Below are 17,070 nucleotides of genomic sequence, written 5' to 3'. Positions count from 1 at the left end.
AGGATATAGCTTTTGCATATCTCTGCAATTCTACATGTGCATGCCATATCCCAGGGGCTCCCCACTTCTATAATACCTTGCATTCAACATGCTTTATAGACTTTACGGTATTTGGCCTCCCTAGGATGTATTATGCATTTTTACAGAAGGTAAGGCCAAGATATACTAAAATGATGTGCCTAAGGTCGTACGAAAAGCACCTGACAGAGGAAAAGAATTTCCTTCAACTGCCATTCACACACACCAGTACCCACCTTGCCCATATGTTTCTACTATCCTTTTGCAAGAGGGCATTGTATCTGACTGCATGAAAGCCATATCTTTTATACAAGTCTTGCCCCCAAAACACAAGGGTATAGTCACTGTGCACATCTACCCTAAGCCATGATAATCCATGGCCAGAGAGCAGGACCACAAAATGCAGTTATCAAGTCCTTGTGGCTTTTATGCAAGTAAAGAACCGAGACAACAGCTATTTCCTGGTTCTGGCTCTAAGCCAGGAACAGAGTACAGGATACACCTCCTCAGACAAGACCACTCATCCAACATCTACTCGTTCTCCAAAAGCAACTAATGCCACTTCCCATTCACTCCTACATAAACATTTCTCCAGAGAATTATACACAAGGAATGTTATGTGCAAGCCTTGCAGACGAACTTTTAGCCTTCACGAACTTCAGATCACATCTGCTTTCTGTCGGTACCCAAATTACAGGTCACTACATCCTGCAGACTTCTCAAAAATTCAGCACAAAAATTGACAAACTGGGCCGCAGATGGCCTTTCCCTTCACTGCAGAAGGTGCTGACCAAAAAAAACATTTCCCTGTCAGGGTGTTAACTGTGTCCACCTAATGTCAGCATGCTTCATGGGAAGCATGCTCTTATTTTGACAGTGAAAATGAAGAGCACAGGCTGTGATGAACAGCATTGCTAACATTGTCACCTGGGTACTGAATGCTATGGAAAATATAAAATTCAACAGAGGCCTGAGGCAGACCCTAGTCTTAATCCTGCATTTTCAACCTCCTATAGGTTCACAAGGCACCACGCATACCGTCATCATCCCAAGAGGCAGCTGTGTGGCTGGTGAATGGGAGATTGGGAGGCATGATCAAAATCAGTGAGCAAATCCCTACCCTCACCGTCTCTCCCCCTCCACACTGTGGCTGCTGGTGGTGATGGATGCAGATGAGAAGCTAATGAGTCACCATCCTGACCCACACCTTTACCTTTGAAGCTGCCATGACGGCTGCCGTGGCTGCGACGTTCAGCCCCCGCTTCCCAAAGTGCACAAGGGCATCGTAGCTCCGGTCTTTTGCCTGGACGAGGCAGTCATCGATCTCCTGTCACAGCAGACAACAAAACAAAAAAAAAGCACAAGAAGGACAAGTTCAGAGTGCTCCCAGCCTCAAACTCTTGGAAGGGCCAGGTCATCTTTTATGGAGGCAGATATCCTCCATTTCCTCCACCTTGGCTGAAGAGAAGTTCACAGCCAACATTTGCAAATAGGAGAGGTTTGCAGGGAGCTGTAACCCCCTTTGCAGGCTTTGGGAACTCTTTATTCTGTGAATGGAAGATTGGGACCCAAAGCTGGGATACACTTGCACAGTGCAACCACCACCAATAGGTCCTGGAAGCAAGACAGACATGTTCACCTGGGCAGAATGGACCAGGGTGTGTCAGGAGCCATTTGCAATCTATGGACTCTAAAGACAAATTGGATTGCCCCATAGTTAAAAAGAATCATATTATCACACTGGGCAGCTGCAGCTGTACTGCCCTGGGTCCAAGACTGGTGGTCTCAGAAGTATCTGAGATATCTCTGCACATCACTGCAGTGTGTGGCTTCAACATGCCCATGGAATTGGTAGGCCCAGAGCTTCTGGACTTTGATGCTGCTCAATATACAGTGAAATGGTTATGAAAGTTCCTGCCCTAACCCTCCCTCCCTCAAGACACAGGGGTCTGGATGATAATGGATGACAATGATTTCTAGTACTCAGCTACTGGATGTGCTGGGTTAGTAGGGACTGGAGGCTACAAGAAGCTGCTGGCTGTTTAGCAAGTCTGTCCCTATACCTAGTAGATAAGAGGTGGCAATCCAAAATGCACAAGCACTATTTGTGAAAAGCATAAGCAGAAGTTCCCAGGAAGCAGAGAGACAGAAGACTGATCCCCACTGTCCTTCTTGGACAGGACTGAGATACAACTGTTCATGCACTGCCTGTGGCTAAACAGATCTTTCATTTCCATAGTTGCCAATGTGGGAAACAGGTATTCACTTCTTTGTAGTTTGCATGTTGGTGTGTGACTGATAGCTATTCTTGGCCCATGTATCCACATGAGCCAAGTGGATCTGCCTGACAATGTCCCATTCACAGCCACAGGAATCTCCTAGGCAGGCAAATGATCCAAGATGTAATGTGTGTGTCCCCTCATCATCCCATCCCGTCCCCCCCAAAATTAGCATCATTAATTTGAGCAAGACATTTCTCAACCCAGGACCTCAACATGCTACATGCCTTACTTCAACATGCTATACATCTCCCAGTTAGGCAAGTGCTTGCTATGCCCCTTTCAGACAGGCTTGGCTATTTGTCTCATTGCTGCACAATGTTTTAGGCAGAGCTGGGAACAAAGTTAAGGAGCCCTGGCTGCCAGACCCTGTTTCTCTAATCTTTATATCCAGCCACAACACAGCACTCCAGCTATATTCAGCCAGTACGTGCAAAGCAGCTCAGGAGGTATTTTTATCCCCTTCCCTCCCAACTTCTCAAGTGCACAAAGATTAGTTAATATGTGTCAGTGCGCTGAACAGATGCCAGTATTCAAGAACAAAACAACCACAAACACCAACCAAAAAGATGATCAAATGACAGAGGAAGAGAATCGGCAACTCCCAGTCCTTCAATGAAAATGAGTGATACGAAGACTAGAGTAAACACATTGTAGATCTGCTCCACCCAGAGAGGACCTGGGCACCTGTGGTTACCTTTTCTTTTGAAGACAGTGTTGGGTGAACAAATTTCCTGTACAGGAGGCTGGAGCCTTTTGTGTATGGAGACAGCAGCCAAGCTACAAAAGCTATTTTGAGTTCATAGTAGAATGGAAACCTAGAAGAAAAAAGAACTGTTAATGTCTGCTCCCAATTTAACCACTACCCTTAATTAGAGATGCTCAGTACAGGAAGGGACTGGCCAGTCTAGCTTAGGGCAGCTTTTGCTTACTAAAGAATCCAAAGACCAAAACACATTCATTCACCTTCACACACATCTCAACTAGGCATGTGGGTAAATCATTACTCAGGTATCAGGGCCATTATTTAACGGCTTGGAAGAGACTCTGCTGTGTGATAAGAGGAGCTTTCTACATGCAAAAAGCACAGATGCTGTCTTCATAGCATCCCCAATCATTAGGAGGGAGCAAAGAGCAAACCAGCAAATCACTATTTCATTGATATATTTAGGCACCTTTCATCTCTCTGCCTTTCTGCTTTTAAGACAACATTTATCTGACTCAAATTGAAATACAAGAACCTTCCTTGTCCAAGCAACATGCAACATAAAGGTGCAGATCCATACTGTGGCTTTCAGGTAGCACTGCAAAATATGCAGGACACTAACTAACAACAGGACATGCTTTAGCTGTAACAAGTCAGGAACTTCTTGAGATTAGATTATCCAGACTCTTTTCTGGAGGACAAAGTCTAGAGCTCAAGGCTGGCCAGCTAGAGGCATCCTCATGCGGGCAGGCACGTTGCTGTCAGCAGTGTGATGAACCAACGCTACCCTTTGTAGGCAGGGGCAAGCGAGAGCAGCACAGAGACCCTGTGATAGCTGTGCACCAGCCCAGCTGGACCCAGACAGACTCCTGCTGTGCTAGCTAGCACCGCTGTGCTAGCTGTGCTAGCTGTCACCGAGCCAGCTGGGTCATACAGCATCCAGGTCTGACCCAAAGGGCCTCTCTGATGCTTTACTCTGAGCATGGATTTGCCAGGTTGGTCTTCCACCTCACTGAGGATCTCTACAGCATACTTGATTTCACAGGCTGGACAAGCCCTCTGTCATTCCTCCCGAGAGACCCACATAATACATCCTCCAAAAAAACAAAGCTCCAGATGAACACAGTGGAGGTAGATCTGCATGCAAATTAGATAGAGACACAATAATGTCTTTTATCTCCTTTTCAACAGATCTGACATCTTGCCAAGTACCCCCGATTCCCTTTGTCTGGAGGACTCACTAGAGGCGTGCAGTGCTACACAGGAACAGGCTTTAGGTGAGGGCCATGCACTACAGTTGAATTTTCATCCAGAAGTCTACTGATCTCACTGGTTTCCACAAGAAAGGCCTTACTAAAAAGGGCAACCAAGCAACAAACATTTCCAAACTTGAGCATCCAAATTTAAGGAACTGAATCTGAAAATTGAGCATTTATGTGCTCTCATCCTGACAGAGGTCACCAGGAATCCTTCCACTGGCACCAGAGAGCCCCCATCAGTATGGGCTGTCACTATCCTCCATCAAACTGTAAACCCAGCTTAACCAGGAACGGGCCTGGCAAAACATCCCAGGAACAACAATCCAGGCAGCAACCTACAAAGTCCTGTGCTGCAGGGCTGTTTCTGCCTGATCCCTACAGTCTGTGTATTTACTGTAGGACACAGCTAGATAAGTCTAGAACTATGCCTGTAGTTAAAGCTACTGTTGTTTACGTGATTATCTCTGCAAGCATCCAACTCAGCAATCAGCTGTACCTCTCTCTGACAGGCAAGGGACTGAGACTGCTGTAATGATTTCTCACTAATGAGATATCACTGAGCAGTTCCATCTTCTTTCTTGCTTTTCCTATGACAGCACCGAGAAAGGAAGCATGCCTCCTCCAGACAAAACACCTCTATGCACCTGAAGCTGCTAACCCCATGTTCAGGAGGCAGTGCACCTCTGTTACCCCTTTTTTCCCCTCATAAACATTTCCATTTTCTTTCCATTTCATGACAAAGACCATCTCCCATCTGGTGCTCACCAGCAAAGAAAGATATCCGTGAATGTCTCTGCTGTCGTGAAGAGCGCGAATATGATCCAGTACATCATCCATTTGACCTGGTAAACAAAAACAGTAGCTGGCTCATTTTCCTCGAAGGGCCTCAAACTATCTCTTACAGGCACAAGTGCACAGAATAACTCTCACAGAAAAAAAGGTTCTTTCCCCCTGCCCCGTGTGTTAACAATTACTATGGACTTGAAGATGCCAGAGCTTCCCCCACCTCAGCACATAACACACGTCATATTTCCACACAAGCCATGGGGAAGGAAGATTGTGGCCTTTGGGACTGGTGTCATGAAAAGAAGAGCAGTCTGACTCTGTGCCTACAGAAGAAGCTCCACTGGCCAGCGGAGGACCACAGCCCTATCACAGGGCATTAAATATCTCACTTGGCTCACCTCAATAACACAGGTTAATACTAGGGTGTTGGCCAAACTGCAAATAAGACAAAATGTAATTACTTACATAATACCCACAGGCAGGGGAAACTAGCCAGGAAGAGATAAAGAGGTAACTGCCCATCCCATGATCGAGGGCTCTGGAGCACAATCAACTCACCGCAGCTTACTGAATTAGTGTGCATCACTTGAGTGGCGGTGCCTCCTCACATCCACACCCTGAGCCCGTTGCAGTGACAAAGGCAAGTGTGTTAGCTTAAATCCCTTAGCTGGGGCTTAGGTGAGAGCATTTTACCTCACACTGGTAGTGAAAGCATGTGCTGTGCTGTCACTGTGTTCAACTATGGTAACTCCGCTGTGGGGGACTGCTTGGTGGGTGGTTTATGAATGGTCTCCTTTGCAGTGATAGCAACAGACACAGAAAGAGTCTTTGGGGACCGTGACTTGGTCAGGCAAACTGTAGTATCTTGAGTAATTCAGGAATCTGGGGATTTTTGTCACTGAGTGCTAAATGGCATTTAAAAGCACAGCTAAACTATTCTGATGTATGCAATATTGGTCCTTCTTGGGCTGGAAAGAAACAACGTATTTGTCACACGCCATCAGCACTTCCAGTGATTTTATCAAGTGATGTGGTGCTCCTCTTCTGCGGCGCTGTCACCACAGAGATGATGTAAGGAATAATTTCCAAGTACTGGAGGTGAGAGAGAAACCTTTTATTCTCCCTCAATATTTTTTTCCATTGTAAAATTGTAGAACTTAAAGTTCAAACAGCTTTAAGAATCTGTCTCTCCAAAGGAAAGGAGATGGTAAGATGAAAGTTGTTAATTTAACTGAAAATTGTTGTCTAATTAGCTATCTTTGAAAATGGAGATCCCTAAGCAGCTTTGCTGGAATGTTAGAAAGCTTAAGGAAATAAAAATCCATGAAAATCCATTAATGGGACCGTGTTACCTAAGGCTGGGATAATTGCAACAGAATAAGGGAAGGGTGGAAAGAAGGCAGAAGGATACCTACACCAGGTGCTACTCTGGGGAAGGGAGGATGGAGGTGGCAATAAATCTGGATGTCACCAGCTCTGAAATGGCTTGCTCCATCTTCTCCCCGATGCAGTGGGGACAGTATCTGTAGTGTCTCTCCATCTCCCTGCAGGTACTGAAATTATTCCCTGAGCACCTGTCACCCAGCTATATAACTGCTCCCCTGGGATTTATATGTATATTTATATTTAGTGTTACAGCAGTAGAATGGCACTGCCAAATGCCTGAGAGCATTGTCTTCCCAGGGCAGCTTCTGCCAGACTTTTTACATAACTGCAACTCCCTCAAAGCCTCACTGCCAGCACGGTTCTGTCAGTTAGACATTACTGCCAGCAAAACTTTTAAACACAAACCCAGACCTGGTGTGGATGGGCTTGGATCAGCCTAAAACACCATTTATCAAAACGACTATTACCAAGCAGAATAAAAATAAACTACAGTGACATCAGTTTTAACTAATAAATGAAGGTTTGTCCTGTGTCAGTGTAAATTCCTACTTTAAAAAAAAAAAAAAAAAAAAAAAATCAGACCCTAATGGGCATATTGCCACAACTGGTGTGTGCAACTGAAAAACAATTGTAAGTGCAGACCAGGTCTTAGATCAGCTGTTCCCACGTTTGGGTCACGACTCCATGTGTCTGATGCGAGTTCCTCTTTTGCAATTGAATTTCCAACAGGAATTGGACTCTTCAACAAAATATTTTCCAGAAAAGGACTATGGAAGTGTTAAGTATCAGTGGCAGACACTGCTTGGGGATGCTAGCGCACGTCTTCAGCATTTCCAGGCAAAGGGTGTACAAACCTTGAGAAGCACAGCTGTGCAAGGGCTGCAGGGACATTTTGCCTTAAGTATCTGATGTGTTCTGTAACACTTATTGTTCTCAAAATATCCGAAACCGTTATCTGAAGGAGGGGACTGGTAGGAAAAATCTCAGCAGCCACAGTGAGTCCCAGTTTGAGCTTGCACTAAGGACTTAATGGGATAGCCATCTATGCTGTTAACCCAGAGGAGAAAATGGGCTTGTTATCCCTGGGATCTTGAGAGGATTGAAGAGTCAAGATCTGGAAGCTGAGCCAGGTTCAGTGAAGTTAACAGAGCTCAGGTTGTGAGCAAATCCTACAGGACCCCAACAGCATGCAAGTGGTTTTGAATCTCCCACATTTCACTTTCCATGATGGCCCCATATGCCTTTAGAAACTGGGGCCCAGGGATCATTTTTCAGCAAAAGATTGCCGGACCTGCCTGTAAATAGGTTGCTCCACAAGGAAAGAAGTTTCTATCTGAGGATTCAGTCATATGTGCTTCGAGTTGCCTCCTCTGATCCTTGTTTTGAATGAGCAGCTAAAGCTTCAAGGCTTTTTGAAAAGGCTTTGATTTATTCTGCTCTTCAGAAACAAAGGAAAACATGCAAAGCTCTGGATGCCAAACACCTTTTAAGTCGGCCGTATATAGCTTGCACCACCAGAGAAATAGCATACATTTGTCAAAGAACACATCAACTCTGCAGAGGAGCCAGAAGCACAAACCCAAGTGTCCTTATTTGAGACTTGTGCCTAGCAATCAGCCAGTCCACCTTCAGGCCAGTCTTCCCCTTGCACTGGTTTACAAGCTTTCCCAGAATACAGGCAACACCTTTACAATGTGGTGAGGAGGAATCTTAGAAAATAAACCCTGCAGCACAGCCACAAACGTCATTACTCACATATTCTTTGATGTCCTTTGATTTCACGGCTTTGTAAGAATAATATGCGGGGTAAAGAGTGCCAAATATGAGCCTGGAAAAAAACAAACAAACAACAAATGGATTAAATTTATTTCCTGTCACAAAGAAAGATTTTTTTTTTCCCCTGTCTGCTAAATGTGTTTCTTGCACTAGCAAAAAGTGTTAGGATTTCATTTAAGCTTGAGTGCACTAAGTACAGTACAGAAGTGATTTTGCATCACTGAATTCAGAGAAACTATTGCCAGTGACATGAATGAAGAGCAGAGATTCAGGCTGACTTTCCTTTTGCAATGGTTTGTGTAGCTGTACCTTATGAGTTATGCACAAAACAAAACAAACCAACCAAACAAAAAACAAAAAAAGGCCACCGCACTTTCAAAAGGAAATTAAAAACCTGATTTCAAAATAATCTACTGTGACACCAGGAACATAGGGGTATTGCTTTCAGAGGCAGGACAAAATGAGCATCATTTGTCTAAAATCGCTTCCACCTCTATTCAATACTCTGAAAAGCTAGCAGAGGATAAAACAGCATCCAAGTTCTACTGGCACAAGAGTTTGAATGCTGGGGCCTTATCCGACATTAAATCTGCTAAAGGGAAGAGCCCTGCACTGTTCGGTAAAGTCAATTCGGGCTCATCAAAGGAGGAGGAATTTGCCCACCAAGATATGCCAACAGGATCAGGCCTAAAAATCCCAGCTCTACTGTTCTTTCAGACAGTTTCCTTTCATTTTCAAGTCTGAAAGGGATGCTGTCAGCTTCAAGATTTCATGTAAGAAAGAAATAAGGATCTGTAAATTAAAAATAGCACTACTGAGAAAAAAACCTTGAGAATTTTTTATACTAACTCCTCTCTGCATCACTGCCTAGCTGCTTATTCACTTCAATTATTCTGGACATAAGCATAGGCTTGTCAAAACCACTTTGCCCTGCCCAGGTTTCAGTCAGTTTTATTCAATGCAGTAGGATGATGCTGCAAAGTCTGAATTTAATAGATTGCAGGGGAATGTTTATTGGCTTGCAACTACCCTTCTTTCCTCTGGAGCTTTTGCTTTAAATTCATACAGCTGTTTCTGCTTCTCTTGGGAATGGAAATGATCAATGTTTCAGTCCCTAGTTGTGGAGCCACATGGACCCGCAGTCATCTTTTCCATCCTGCCAGTAGCAATTGTGTGCCGTGGGACTCATAATTACAGTTGAGTCCATTATGTGCATAAGATATTAAAAATTAACACTCTGGGATATGATGTACCATCGCACTTCCCGTAGTTCAAGAAGGTATTTGTGAAAGAATGGGGTGAGCCAGCACACATCTTGATTTCCAAAGCAGTGACCAAGAACAATTTGCCTGCTATTCATCATACTTACTGTAGCATAGCTTAGCAAAACCTGAAGCACAATGCAGACTTCAGAAAAGCAGCTACTGAGTGAGGAGATTCAGTATTTTACAGAGGCTTCACACTGGCTTCAAAAAGCTTTGCTGGAAACAGCCAGCTCCGAACCTATTTCACCCACAGGGGCTGTGCTATATGCAGGGATTAGATAGAAATGCTCAGAAAGATTCTGGGAAACCAAACGCGTTTTTGTCCCTTGCAATATCTTAACAAACAGCAACACTGGTTAAAGCAAGGAGGAACACACAGACAATAGCTTGATCCTGTTCTCACTGAAGCTAATAACAAATATTCCCTCTGTGTTCAACAGTAGCAGGACCTAATCCAAAGAAGGTAGAGCTCACAAAAGGAAGAAAGCTCCACAATATTCAGAAACTAACAGCTGAGCACATGAATAACATTTTTGTCTCTACTTATAAAAAGTACCACATTTCTGTCCTTCCTTCTTGGCCCGGGCTGGCTGCTATCTCACGCTTTTATTTCCTGCAAATAATCACTGAATGATTGATATTCATTTCCTCAGTTTGTGCTGGTAACAGAAATTAACTGGATCCTGAAGCAGCAAACAGTTTACAGGATCACTAGAAAAGAATTAGTTGCAGACAATAAACACTTGTAAAAAAAATTCCTGTAAGGGAAAGAAACTGTGCAATACTTTTGCATATGCAGAGCAAGGGACAGTTAATAAGGTGATGTGCTCTCCCTAAATTGGAGATTGAGAGTTTCACTGATTTGCCTTGTAGTGTGTTGTGTGCATATATGGACATTTATTATTGCTATGGTTTACCAGACTGAAAACTCTTTTAAGGAATGTTGGATCCCAGTCTTGTCACTGCTGTGGCTTAGAGTCACTTAGCCTTTGCGTACACCCTACAAATGGAAGACAAAAGATGTTCAGGCATTTCTGTAAAGCATATTCAGGGTTCTGGAGACAAATACCTGCACACAGGCAGATCCAAAAGTTAGCAGCAGTGGAAAAAACAGACTGCTTAAGCCTCATTTCCTTAGGAAACCAGGCTACAGATACAGAGTCAACCTACTCCCCACCCATTTCCATCTTCCAAAGCTCCTTTGAATGAGCTGTGTACCCTGGAAAGCCTTGGCTCTTTTACCCTCTGTGCAAAAGCAGAAGCAGACATCCTTATCAGCAAACCAGGGACTTCCAGAGCTTGATGTAGTAGTTGCTACGTTTAAAGCTACAGAGATGTGTTCCTACAGTCTGGGCTAAAACAAACACATACCCTCAGGGTATAGGGAAAGGCAAGGAAGTAGTGACATTCATCAGCGAGTTAAGAAAAGCATACTTGCAGCACTAAACAAATAACCGCAACAGTCTAACAATTCTTACGCTGCTCCATGCTGGAGGTCTACATCAATTACAATCGCCTTGAAAAAGGACAAAACAGCAGCTGTAAAGAAATCACTGAAGAGTCAACTAACTGTGCAACAGGAGGCAAAAATCTAAGTAAAAGGTTAGTCTTCCTAAAGAATAGGATAAGGATTAATGCTGAAAATCTTACAATCCTATTAGGCACATCAGCAGCAGCAATCCCCAGTCTGGACCGCTACATGTGCTTCTAGTCATTCTTTGTCAAAAGGGACACGGTGGAGGCAGAACGGGAAAGGAGAAGGGCAACGAAAGTGTGTGGAAGCGCACTGGGGAAGATCCATAAGAGCGACTATAAATGCTGCAATTGTTTCTTTTGCAGCAAAGACAAATAACTGAGGTTATTTGCTCCTACTGATGCAGTGTAAGGGGATGTTAAACTGAATCAAGAGAACAAAGTCAAGAAGGAGGGGAGAAACCCTCCCTATCACCAGGAGTTAATATGTGGAACTTAATAACTGTATTTATTTATATCATTACATTACATAGGATTTGGGGTTTGGTTTTGGTTTTCATTATTCAAGTTTACCATTAAATGAGACAGGAAAGGATGAAGCTTCCCATATTGTGAAGTTTCCTGATTCTCAGGGGAATATTAAAGCAACTTAACTGGTAGCTCCTCTTTAGCAATCTCTGTCATATTCCAGGGGAGCAGCTGCACCACCACCAAACCTCCTTCTGTCTCCACTTACCAGTACAGTCACAGCCAGCCCTGGCTATTATATCCTTCTATTCCTTCTCCGAATCTGCTAGCACAGTGATCTGACCATCACAGAGCACAGGCTAACTCAGATGTGGCAATATCCCTAATAGCATCTAGGTTATAGCCTGGGGATCAGCATCAGAGCTGGCACCAGGACCTGGGAGGGCCCCTCATAACGTCTTGAGTTCTGATGATTTGGCGATGCTATTTTCCTCCTGAGGGGCCTGGTCCTACAGCCATTTACCTGTAAAATTAACTCTCACATTTTGTACAGCAGCCACTGAAACAAATGGAAAGACTTTCAGAGATTCTCAGTAGTACTGGCCGGGACTCAGGTTACCTCCAGAAATGCCTGCATATCCATTCTCTTGAGTATTTTTAATCACACAGGTGTTTTCTGGATGGTAACCTACTGTTACAAATATACCAGCATGGTGCCGTCCACATCCCAAGCCATCCAAGTTTTGCTCATCTAGTTACCATGCCACCAGCAGTGTTTGGGCTGCCCAAACATTTAGAACATTGTACTACTACAACACAAATAGAACAGCCCTTATTTTGCCCATAAATAACTAGTGTTTCCATATCATCCTCACACAGCAGCCAAGATGGCAAACTTTCGCTCAAACACAGGGATGGACACATTTAGGAGTTTGCCATGGTTAAACCCCAGCTGGCAACTAAGCACCACCCAGCCGCTCACTCACTCCCCCACAGTGGGATGGGGGAGAGAATCGGAAGAGTAAAAGTGAGAAAACTCATGGGTTGAGATAAAGACACTTAAATAGGTAAAGCAAAAGCCGCACACGCAAGCAAAGCAAAACAAGGAATTCATTCACTCCTTCCCATGGGCAGGCAGGTGTTCAGCCACCTCCAGGAAAGCAGGGCTCCATCACGTGTAACGGTTACTTGGGAAGACAAATGCCATCACTCTGAACATCCCCCCTCCTTCCTTCTTCTTTCCCTGATTTATATGCTGAGCATGACATCCTATGGTATGGAATATCCCTTTGGGCAGCTGGGGTCAGCTGTCCCAGCCGTGTCCCCTCCCAACTCCTTGTGCACCCCCAGCCTACTCGCTGGTGGGATGGGGTGAGAGGCACAAAAGGCCTTGACTCTGTGTAAGCGCTGCTCAGCAGTAACTAAAACATCCCTGTATTATCAACACTGTTTTCAGCACAAATCCAAAACATAGCCCCATACTAGCTGCTATGAAGAAAATTAACTCTATCCCAGCCAAAACCAGCACAGAATCACTGAAATATTTCCTACTTCCTCAACATGTTCACTGGCTAGTGCATGCTTCTTATGCATGGAGCAGCAGCTGAGCTGTCACCACGTCAGCACTCCTTGCTGAAACTGCCAAGAAGGGTGCCAATAGGTTTGTATTCCTTATTATCAGTCCTAATTAATGTTCACACAGTGCCACAGATTAAAAATAAACAGTACTGTCTTTGCACCAAAGGTTCCCAGTTCAAATCCAACAGCTGGGGATGTGAAAGTAAGCAGCACACAAGGTCAGGGAAAGGGTTAACGCAAGCCCCTTGACAGGCCAAATGCCTGATATCCAAGAAGGGACTGGGGTGGAGGAAGCACCAGCTGCAGAGGAGGCTCCAGGCTGGTATTCCCTGGGAGATGGCTCCTGCAGATTCTTTGTCAGCATTTCGCAGCAGAATAGGTCCTGCACAGTGACTCCAGGGCAGCCGGAACTTGCCTGTTCACCCTCAGGGTGACAGCTGACACTATCCCCACCCTGGGCCCCAGGAGATGTGGATAACCCAGCCATGCCAGCCTGACACCCCGATACACACCAAGAATACCAAAGGCGCACCGTGCCTTGGTGACAAAAAAATCCCGTGAGGGTAGCACTGGGCCCTGACACCCCTGAGACAGATCAGGCTCACTTCAAACTCCATTTGCAACTCGAATCAAACATCCTCGTGCGGCTGGTTCAGTGCTGCCGAGGACAACCATGCAGTTGTGCCCATGTCACTCGGCCAGTCGTGCACCGCCTCCACGGGTATTAACAAGGTGTAAAGCTCCACTTGAACAGTCACCCAGCACATCCTGCTTAGCTCTGGCTGCTGAGACCTTGTCCTCATGAGCACTTCTGAAGCATCATGCACACCCGCAGCACTGAGGAAACAGAGGGCAGGCCCAGGAGAACTCAGCGTCTAACACAAAGATGCTCCGCTTTCCGTCCAGATCCACCTCTGACTTCTCAGCCAGGCTACTACAGAAGCAAACTGCAAACTTCGTCTTGGTTAGTGTAACCTAATGGCTGGTGAAACCTAATCGCTCCTCTTGGTGTAACTGCGGGGTAAAGGGACGCCCAACTGTCCTTCCAGCAGAAATAGCAAGAGCAAGGGCTGTCCTTGATGCTTCTAATTTAAGCAGTCTTGAAAGCAGCACATACTCCTCTCCAGTTGACACCACCTTTTTTTTTCTCCCCTCAGCCAGGGCACTCCTCACATGGGAGCTGGAAGAAGGCCAGGCACAAACAGGTGAAGAGACATGGCAAGGGGGACGGGTGGAGGAAGTGGCCTTGGCCAGCCTGGAGTTATCACACAACTATTACGTTTACTCACATTGAGATCCTACATCCAGATTTGTCTAAAGAGGGCAAACATGATTTCCTTTTCCCCACTTCTTGTTATAGGCAGAAGATAGAAATGCTAAAATAACACTACTACTGATGGAGAGACCTTGTAAAATACTGGGGTCATTAACATAACGCACCTGATGACTACTAAAACCACCAGCAGTGACGGGTCTCGCAGGGTTCATATTTTACACTGACACCCTTGAGTATCATATTTAAAGCCCAACCAAGATTAAGCAGGTACTTCACCCTTCCCAAGTTTATTGTTCAAGGCTGTCTTCAAACTCAGGCAGAATTGCATCAGTTTACACACAAGCTAACACTTCAAAGTTTTCTTTACAGTCCTTCAGAACAGAAAAGGCCTGTGTAGCTGCTATAAAAATATCCCATGGCTCTGCAGCTATTTTAGGAAGCAAATTTATTGCAGGTAGATGGCTTACTAAGCTGGTCTGTTCTACTTCATGCTGTATTCAGTGGAGCTGCCTGGCCCAGTGGAGATGGGCTGCTGATGAGCAAGGGGACTTTGCTTGCTCTCGAGGCAATGCTTTCAAGGGAGGGTCTACATGGAGAGTGTGTAGGGCTGGTGTGGGGCCCCAACCCATAGGTGGGAAGCTGCGGGTTGATAGGAACGCTGCGCCTGGCACACGCCACGGGACTCTGAGCAGCTGCCTGCAAGAGATAGTGTTTCGTGGGCCTCATCAGAGGCATTTGCCCTGTCGCAACTCCTCCCCTCCCTGCGCTTCAGCTCAGCAGGACTGCAAGAGAAAGCAGGAGAAAGCAGTCCCCAGCACTGAGCTTTCTCCAGCGCTGGCACAGCCCACCGCGTCATTTGGACCCTTTTGGGGGAGAATAAATAATTCATCAAAGTGTGGTACTGAGGGGAATAAAATCTGTGCCTTTTAGAGAAGAAAATATTCTCTGCTATGTGACCGGGTCAGATCTTCACCCAGCTTCGCTGCTCCAAAAAGGCAGGGCTTAGCATCTGCGTGCCCCTGATGTTTTCCCTATCCAGTACTGACCGTATAGTTCCTGCTTTGAGAGCCCTGTCTTTTTCCAAGTCAAATAAATGGCAATTTGAAAACTAAATGGTATGTTTTAGATGGGAAGGGCTGCTTTTCCTGATTCTGGAGAGGGGGATATTTATGTGGAAAAAGGCTTTTTTAGAAGCACTGACATTATATTCTAGAGATGACAGATGGTTTAAAATCTGTATTGTGAGTTAGCCTACAGATTTATGGTAGGCTTATGATACAAAAAGGAACAGAAAGAGACATATAACCTAACCAAACTAATTTCTAGGCTAAAAAAGGTATAAAAAATGGATTGCATATCAACAAAGCAGGTCTGCATTAGTGTCATATAAAACCACAAAGATCATGCTGCAAGTATTGTTTTGGAGTTATTTTAACTGATGCTACATGAATCAACTTTTAGGAAGCATAAACACGTACAGGAATCTCAATTTAGAGCATAATCCTACACTCTGTGTATCCTAAAACTCAGTTCAGGTCATGGAAGTCAAACCGTAAGTGCTACCACTGTCTGAGGAGATGGTGAGAAACACGAAAGTTCCTGTTTGTCTATCCCCCACTGAAAGACAGCTTTAGACTTCCAGTGTTGTACTCATGGGACAGAAAACAGGAATACAAAATTAAATGAAACTATAACTCATCCAAATCAATTGCAACATGGGATCTCCTTAGAGTAACGTTACTTCAGCTTCCCAGGGACAGAATATTACTAGAAGTGCTTAACTAAATGCAAGGAATATTTTAGCTCACTGATATAATTTAAAAACCAAACCAAAAGACCTCTTTGGCCCAAATATTCAGCTAAAGCCATGAAAAATGTTGACTTCCCATGGAATCACCGTCAGTCCTGGGTTACCAACAGTTCAATCCACTGACACAAATCGTGCAGTCCCAAGGCTGCTCTGAGCAGCAGCAGGTCTCAGAGACCTCCACAAGCTCTTGGAGGAGGACAGAAACCCCAGTTAGGTCTCTACACTAGCCAAGGAGAACAGTTTCGTATAGGAACAGGTATCAGGTACGGTCACGGCCACCTTGGTGCAAAACAGCTTGCAGAGAAAATCTTACTATTGTCTAGTCATTTCTATAAATATGCTAGCAAATTAACAATAAACAGCATAACTCCTTCCATCAGTAACTGACCTTAACTTCTTACATGTTTGATGACTCTACAACATTAACCCAAAAAACTAGAAGACCAAACAAGTGGAGGGACCAGCCACATTGAAAACACGTGGGACCCAAGTCAGTCATAAGCTCTATGTTCCAGAGCTGGTATTTAATTCCTAGTTAAGTGAAAAAAACAAACAAAAAACAACCTCACCTTTAAAGCATCTCTTCTCCTTTTGATAGCATATTTCAAAGAAGGATTTCAAAGTGCAGTATTAATATTAGTGACCTGAGTATCGAAGTCAATTGCACTTCCATTGATTTCTGATTATTTCTATTTCATTAGTGTTTTATCTCTAATTTAAATGATAAGGACAGTGAGACCCACTTGAAATTATACAGGAAGCTCATGTCACAGACATGAGCAGTACCCAGTTTTCAACTCCAGTTTTAAAGCAAGAGTGTAGGAAAACTAAGGCAAGATGATTCTACAGGTAATTTCAGAATATTCAGACCATCTTAGTGCTTTCGTTAGTACGGGTATCAGAATGCCACATGCTATATATAACAGCTGCGACATTGCAGGGAGTTCATGGGCCATGCAAACCACATTTCTCTTTATGGCCCACAGACAC

The 17,070-nt window shown here is 44.5% G+C and overlaps 1 protein-coding gene across 6 annotated transcripts in view; it reads right to left on the bottom strand.

Annotated features, from left to right (window-relative positions):
- REEP1 (receptor accessory protein 1) overlaps nucleotides 1-17,070 on the bottom strand; it is a 70,305-nt gene that overhangs the window by 35,541 nt on the left and 17,694 nt on the right. For all 6 annotated transcript variants that reach the window (XM_075499532.1, XM_075499533.1, XM_075499536.1 and 3 more), the window contains exons 2-5: nucleotides 8,190-8,262; nucleotides 5,028-5,104; nucleotides 2,995-3,115; nucleotides 1,232-1,345 (exon numbers count right to left, since the gene is read on the bottom strand). In XM_075499532.1, the coding sequence (XP_075355647.1) occupies nucleotides 1,232-1,345; nucleotides 2,995-3,115; nucleotides 5,028-5,104; nucleotides 8,190-8,262 (385 nt within the window). The remainder of the gene's footprint in view (nucleotides 1-1,231; nucleotides 1,346-2,994; nucleotides 3,116-5,027; nucleotides 5,105-8,189; nucleotides 8,263-17,070) is intronic.

Source organism: Mycteria americana, chromosome 4 (assembly GCF_035582795.1).
Source record: "Mycteria americana isolate JAX WOST 10 ecotype Jacksonville Zoo and Gardens chromosome 4, USCA_MyAme_1.0, whole genome shotgun sequence".
In the NCBI taxonomy this organism is placed as follows: domain Eukaryota; kingdom Metazoa; phylum Chordata; class Aves; order Ciconiiformes; family Ciconiidae; genus Mycteria; species Mycteria americana.
Note: the sequence above shows the minus strand (reverse complement) of the source record. Positions and strands in the feature narration are given on the sequence as shown.